Source organism: Wickerhamomyces ciferrii, contig 00250, assembly GCF_000313485.1.
Source record: "Wickerhamomyces ciferrii WGS project CAIF00000000 data, strain NRRL Y-1031 F-60-10, contig 00250, whole genome shotgun sequence".
Classification (NCBI taxonomy): Eukaryota; Fungi; Ascomycota; class Saccharomycetes; order Phaffomycetales; family Wickerhamomycetaceae; genus Hansenula; species Hansenula ciferrii.
In genome coordinates, this window is record NW_011887490.1 from 40616 (window position 1) to 48131 (window position 7516).

At 31.9% G+C, this 7516-nt stretch overlaps 3 protein-coding genes across 3 annotated transcripts; 2 read left to right on the forward strand and 1 right to left on the reverse strand.

Moving 5' to 3' along the window:
• Positions 1 to 601: 601 nt before the first annotated feature.
• On the forward strand, positions 602 to 1912 carry BN7_6101 (Cell surface glycoprotein; the record flags this gene model as incomplete). The annotated part of the gene is made up of 1 exon (XM_011273354.1): positions 602 to 1912. The coding sequence occupies one exon, from the start codon at positions 602 to 604 to the stop codon at positions 1910 to 1912; it is 1311 nt and encodes a 436-aa protein (XP_011271656.1).
• A 1175-nt stretch (positions 1913 to 3087) lies between these two features.
• Positions 3088 to 3948, reverse strand: BN7_6102 (uncharacterized protein; the record flags this gene model as incomplete). The annotated part of the gene is made up of 1 exon (XM_011273355.1): positions 3088 to 3948. The coding sequence occupies one exon, from the start codon at positions 3946 to 3948 to the stop codon at positions 3088 to 3090; it is 861 nt and encodes a 286-aa protein (XP_011271657.1).
• A 1569-nt stretch (positions 3949 to 5517) lies between these two features.
• Positions 5518 to 7389, forward strand: GAA2 (glycoside hydrolase family 15 protein; the record flags this gene model as incomplete). The annotated part of the gene is made up of 1 exon (XM_011273356.1): positions 5518 to 7389. The coding sequence occupies one exon, from the start codon at positions 5518 to 5520 to the stop codon at positions 7387 to 7389; it is 1872 nt and encodes a 623-aa protein (XP_011271658.1).
• Between the last annotated feature and the right edge of the window lie 127 nt (positions 7390 to 7516).

The following is a 7516-nucleotide window of genomic DNA, read 5'->3' on the forward strand; positions in this document are numbered from 1 at the left end:
TTCTATAGAAGTTCGCGTTCTTCTATGCATGTACTAATTTAAGCCCGCACATGGTGATGGTGATCATCAGACTAGTGAATTTACTACAAACTCTCTGATAAACTGTGAAATATAGTACTAGCTCTAATATAGATTTACCCCTGATTAACCGAAGCAATAACAAAGTATCATTGGACTAAAAATACACAAATTTGAATGCAAAAACTCCAAAATTTTAAGCGATTTGTCAATAAAAGTTAAATTTCTGCCGCTTTGTTGAAATTTTTAAGCGCAGGTTTTTTTTTAGAAAAAGAAAAAAGCTGTGCAATGAAATTTAACGAAAAGATCTAAAATTAACTGCATTTTCACCATCAAAAGAATTGAGATTTAACCCAGTGTTTTCAAAGAGATAGCTCAAATTAGTTTGGTTATAATTCGTTAGTCGGTCGTTTCCCATCTCTTCCAATCTTTTCCCAGGTTTAACCAAGCTCATACCAACTTTAGTTCTCTCTACAGCCCTTTTTTTCCTTGTTTCGTCCCTGTTTGAGATCTAGGGATACAAATTGATATAATTAGAGCTATCCGGCAACATCTTGATCAACTACACACCACAAAAGAAGCAATGAGTAAGCCAGAAAGTACACATTCCAGTAATAGAGGGATGCTTAAAGTTATAGTTCCAATTTTAACGGTGCTTTCACTATCATTATATCTTATAATCTCATCATTTGGTCATTGTCATAATCATCAATTAGGGATTAGTTCAATATTAAAAGAACCATCAGTGGAAGAAAGTCCCAATGGTTTGGTAGAAGAATTGTTAAGGAAATCAAATGCTAATCAAGCCAATCCACAAGTCAAAGTTGTGGAATTGGAAAAAAGAGCTGATGGTTCAAATAGTTCTTCTTCAAGTTCCATAGTTAGTACTTCAAGTACTTCATTAGATGATGATACTTCAAGTTCTTTTTTCTCTTCAGATTCATCAACTTCAGATACAACACCAACTAGTTCATCAATATGGAGTTCTGAAACATCTTCAAGTTCACCAACTTCAAGTTCAACTTCAAGTTCTACAGATACCAGTTCTTCAACACCTTTCAGCTCTAGTACTTTTGAAAGCTCAACTTCAAGTGAAACAACTGAATCATCAAGTTCAAGTACTGAAGAATCATCACAATGGAGCTCTGAAACTTCATCAGAATCATCAACATCTACAACTGAATCATCAAGTTCCACATCATCATCTTCATCTTCCACAGAGGAAAGTTCATCACAACCACAAAGCTCAACAGAATCAAGTACATCATCTGAATCTTCCGCCACCTCATCTTCATCATCATCCTCATCCTCATCCTCCTCATCATCTCCAACAACATCATCATCATCCTCTTCAACTCAACGCTCATCAAGTTCATCATCTTCATCACCATCATCATCAATAACATCATCACCATCAGAATCTGCATACTCTACAGAAGTCTCATCATCAACTTCATCAAATGATGAAACAACAGTCGTGGTTATGATTACAACTACATTACATAGACCAAATTCTCAAACTGCCACATCATCATCAACAGCAACCGCTACACCAACTTTATCATCAAATGAAACCACAACAAACCGTTCAAACAATGGTCTTTCACATAAGAATAGAAACATTGTAATTGGTGTTGTAGTAGGACTTGGTACACCATTAATCTTAGGATTCCTAACATTATTATGGTTTAAATTTGGTAGAAATAAAAAATCATTTTTAAATTCTGAAGGTGAAATTGTCAAGAAGGAAAAAGGTCCTGAAAAAATGATTGATGAAAATTTATTTGATGATACTGTTGATGAAGATACTGTTATTCAAAGATCAGGTCCTGGTTCTCATGGTGGTTCAAGAAGAAATAGTCCAAATGAATTCAATAGGGCTGTTAATTTTTGATCAAAGATTTGCAATTCTAGGTTTTTTACTTCATATTTTATTAATTTCCATATAATTTTTTCATATATTGATATCCAATTTGCAATTATATAATAATCATTTAATGCTTTAATATTGTTTTCATTTTTTCATCATATTGTAATAATTTCAAATTATGTTAGTCTTGAATGCAAAAAAAACAAAGGGGTTTCATTCAAAGAGGTATTAGAAAATTATTGATATATATCAGAGGTACTTCTTATTGATCATTATGATTCATACGGTGACGGCTCTTCCTAAACTGTCTACCAGAAGGGTTTTGAAATCATCCTTATATCAAAATTGGATTTATAATACTTCATGTCAGAAACTTAATCTTAGACTTACAATTTGCTTAAAATATCTCATAAGTCAAAAGACTAATTGTCATGATGATATTCTACTAGATCTAAGATGAATTAAACTAAACTTTAAGGAAACTTACATATATTTATATACATATCTTGAATGTTAATCAAGTGGAAAACTTTTCACTCTTAAAGTTATAAAGCTTTATTCATACTCCATTTCTCGGAAGTTAGCTTCATTCCACACATTCCATGTTATATAAACTACAAGTTGATAGCTATAATAAACTATGCAATTCATTGAAAACTTTTAATAAAAACTGTATAATGGAAGGTCATATATGTAACTTAAAGACAATAATGATCATCGATAACCAATAAAACACACGATACTATGAGAAATTTTGCTTAATAATCGCTGTATTTAATAAATCTGGTACAAATTTTAAAGTATTAACAAATAGAATTGGTTTAATTAGGTTATTAACGGATCATATAAGCATATAAGCCTTGAAAACTGGTTAAATATGGTTATTGTGCTTTGTCAATGCTTAATAAGCGATAACATTAATTTTTTATCTTGGCCTGTATATAGCTTGAAAAACAAATACTTGAATTTTTATCAATTTATCTCTTATTTAAGGAAGAAACCATCAAACAGACCAGTTAGATCCTCAAGAAATCAAATATCACATAATGGCTAACTTGCACATTTCTTGGAACTATAAGGGTTTAAAACTGTCTTTGGATCATAATAAAGCATAATTTGAAATATTTATATATTGTGGATATATGATTTAGAATAACATGCAAGAGCTGAAAATTAAAGTGCAAATCACAGAATCTAAATCAAGCTTCCAACTTGGGATCATGGGTATCTGATAATTCTGCAAGCTGATTGTTCATATTGCTTCTTTTGCTTATCCTATTTTTAGCGGTACGATGTAAAGCAATTGGTGAAATATCTATGGTTAAAATTGTTGAATCAGCTGATGAATTTGATGAGACTGGTGATGGATATCCATCCCTTTGGATATTTAAAGCTTCTGGAGTGGTTAAATCTATAAAGTTATCTTCAGGGGCTATATTTTCCTGCTGTTCATTGTTTGCTCTTTGAATGCCAAAAATAGGTGTAGCACGCTTGAATTTAGGTGAATCATCATCTTGAAAGTTTTCTTGAGAAATGTCAGGATCTTGTTCATACCTAGAACAATTAAATTTGTGGATTAACATCATATAATCCAAATAATGGAAAACTTTAGTGATCATTTTACCTTCAATATTAACAATTTTTTTGGTATGATTTTTACAAATGGATAATCCATCTTTATAAAATTGAGAAACGTATTTGAAAATTTGTTCATATTCAATTAGGACATTCCCCTTGTGATCTAAAATGAATTTGAAACCTTTAGCTCTAGTGATTCCCTTGGAAGTTAATTCTTCTTCACTCAATATTCCTTTGTAATCTTTATATATTGTCTTATATTCTATAGCACCTGCAATTTTCACTATACCATAATGTTTTGCAATGAATTGATTAAACCTAAATCTTGCAATGATTTTACGATTATGAATGAAGTGGAACACAATTGAATCCTCTTTAATTCTTTTCTTCTTTTTCAACCTTGACACAAATGTATTCTCTGATTCTTGAAATTCAGATTTTGGAATATGATCAAAACACTCCATATTTATGTATGAGGGCATGCTTTGCTGTGATGATGATGATGATGGTTAAAGTAACTGGTGATGAAGACCTTGGAACTTTGAAAGAGCTTGATCTTCTATTACAACAAAGTATGTCATAATCATTAGAACTTTAACCGCCGAAATCGTTCATGATGTTTATTCCATTAATTAAATTTTATGTTTGTGTACAAGAACAACAGCGCTTAATTTTTTTGAGCTTTAAACACTCGGAAAATTATTATATATTAATGTATTTTAATCATAACAATCACTTCAAGCTAAGAGAAGCCTCAACTCTCTATGAATTATATTAATTGAGTTGAATAGTTTATAAATGGTTCCATCTTATTGACCTATGATCCCACATGTTTGATAATTAGCGATTGAAAAGCATGGGTTTTACATCCTGATCAGTATCTTTATATGGGGTAAATTGACAAGATCAAATAAAGCTAGTTATTCCTAGTATAATAGAGCAGCTGACAAGCCACAAGAGATCTTTATAAGACAAGAGTGATCCTTTTATTCCAGTAGTGCATGCATAATCGTATTATAATAAGTGCTTATAGATGCACCAATTAGCGATAAGAAATTTTAGTCTCAACGATTATTTGTAGTAAATGAGGTGATATTAATCCATAACTAGCATGCCCCCAGTCTCAATTGTTGAAACAAAATCAAATCATTAAACTGAAGTTTGTGTTGTTCTTGTTGATATACTTCGGTACCCCGGATTCTCATTTGAGGGCCCGAATCCCGATCAGGAAAATTTATAAAATCAACTTCGAAGAATAAGGAATCAGGATCAACAAACATAGGTATACGAAGATCTACAATCAGTTGGTGTTTATTTATCCGATATTTTGTGCGAATAGCATATATTGGGGGTATGAAAAAGTATATGGGTCCATATTTGTGCATGTGATAAAGTATTAAAGTGCAGTTACCTTGGTGCTAATTCATCATTTGGGTAGTATATTTGTGATCAAATGTATTGCATTCGGTTCAAAACCTGGGGAAGAAAAGTCAAGAAATGAAGGGTACAGTAAGCATGTGATTAATGCCACATTGATCCAAGAGTGTTCAATTGAGGTATATACCCGACAGTTATAACTTATAGGTGTTTTTGAAACCCTTGATATTTGATAATCATATTGTTTGAAAAAATTGTTTTATGAGTTTTAATAATATCAAATTGCTTTAATGGATTCGAGAGTTTAAAACCCAACAATTGATATACAAATTACTGCCTCAGATGTTTGATCTTTAACTGACTCGAAATCAACTATTGTTATAATACATGGGATACTCATCAAATCTCGAAGCATCAACAATTGTTTACAACAAAAGATCAACACTTCTCCCAAATTCTCGGTACAATAGTACCCACAAATTGTTGTACAAGATTTCTTCATCAAGTCTCGAGGATGACCAATACACTAATACAACCCAAAGAGGTTTAATTCAAGATACATGAACCAGTAACCTCAGTATATTACATGAGGTATAAATACAAGAGTCAATTCCTCCTTTATAAACCAAAAATTTAATAATGATATACACCATACACCAATCAACCACATCAAGATGATCTTCTCCAGGTTATATCAAGCTCTTGGTGTTGCATCAAGTGCATTAGCTATTCAAATAGCATCACAACCAGCTGAACTCTCAGATTCAACTCGTGTTCAATTAGCTTCATACAATCTTACAGAAGGTATTTTAAGTGCTGATTTTTTTGTTTATGATGATGAAAATGATAAAAGTGTTTTCTTATACTATTCAAATGCTAAAGGTGAATCATCTCCATTATTAACTTTATCTGCAGATCAAGTTGAAGATTTACCAAATAATTGGACATTATTCACAGCTTCAAATTATATTTTCCCTCAAAGTGGTATTGACACTTTGTTAAACGTTACATTAGAAGTTAGAGATGGTCCTGTTTATACCCAAGAATTAAACATCAAAGTTGAAGGTGATGGAAAGGAATTACCAGAGCAAGTACACCCGGAACCTTCAATTCATCCATCAGGCTACTCAGATGATATTGATGAATGGTTAAATGTTAACTCCAAGGATTCACAAATTTATAAAGCAAAACAAAGAGTCTTTGCAAATATTGGTCCTGAAGGTGCTGTTCCAGGTCTTGTTATTGCATCCCCATCACATGGTGAAGATACTGAAAATCCAGATTATTTTTATCATTGGATTCGTGATGCTGGTTTAACATATGATTCTCTTTACAAATTATATAAAGCTTTACCAAATAGAGATAGTCAAGCTGCTAGAGGCATTGAAGACTATTTTATTCAATTCATTGCTGCTACTATTGATGAACAAAAGGATAAAACTGCAATTAGTGGATTAGCTGAACCAAAATGGTATGCCAAAAATAACACTGGCTATCAATTAGGTTGGGGTAGACCTCAAAATGATGGTCCTGCAGTTAGAGCTTATGCCTTGATTGAATTTGTTAAAGAATATATCAATAAAGGTGGTGATAGAAACTATATTATTGACTTAGCTTGGGAAGAACCAATTAAAGTTGATTTAGACTATTTACAAAAAAATTGGACTGAAAAGGATTTTGATGCATGGGAAGAAACTAGATCTCATCATTTCTTTAATAGTGTTGTTCAAAAAAAAGCTTTTGTTTTAGGTGCTGAATTTGCTTCTGAATATTTAAGAGATGTTTCTTCTTATAGATCTTATAGTGAATCTGCAGAAGCAGTTAATGCTACTTTAGCCAATTATCTTTCACCTGAAAGAAATATCATTTTGAATACTTATGGTCCAGCATTACATGCCAAAATCTCTTACAAAGATCTCTCAACCATTTTAGGAATTACTAATGGTTATTTAGGTGATGGTATCTTTGCAGCAACTAATGATTGGTCTTTAAGAACAGTTTATGAACATGCAACAACATTCTTAGATGTTTTCCCAGTTTCAAACACCACAACAGATGAAGAAGGTAGACCATTAGCACCACCAACTGGTAGATACCCAGAAGATGTTTATAACGGGACAGGTACACAAGAAGGTAATCCATGGTTCTTATCAAGTAATACAATTGCAGAATATTTCTTCCTTATTGTTAAAGATTTCCAAGATGCTGGTGTCATCCAAGTTTCTGAATTATCATTACCATTCTGGAAATATTATACAGGTGTTAGTGAAGTTGGTACAATTTCTAAAGATTCAGAACAATTTGATCAAGTTATTCAATCATTAATCGGTTGGGGTGATGCTTATATCAGAACTGTTAAATATTATGCTGGTGAAGATGGTCATTTAAGTGAACAATACGATAAGAATAACGGGGTTATTAGAGGTGCTAGAGATTTAACTTGGTCTTATGCATCCTTATTCATTGCTGCTATTACTAGAGCCATTGCTAGAGGTGATGATACTTATGCAACTTCATTAGCATTTTTAGATGGTGATATCCATTGATATGTTCAAGATTAAAATTCTTTTTTCAATTCTTTCTTTGGTCTGATCACACATTTATTTCCTGATGTGATCTTATTTATACCCTTTTCAAATACTTTTATTAAAAATAACTTTAGCTTCCATGATA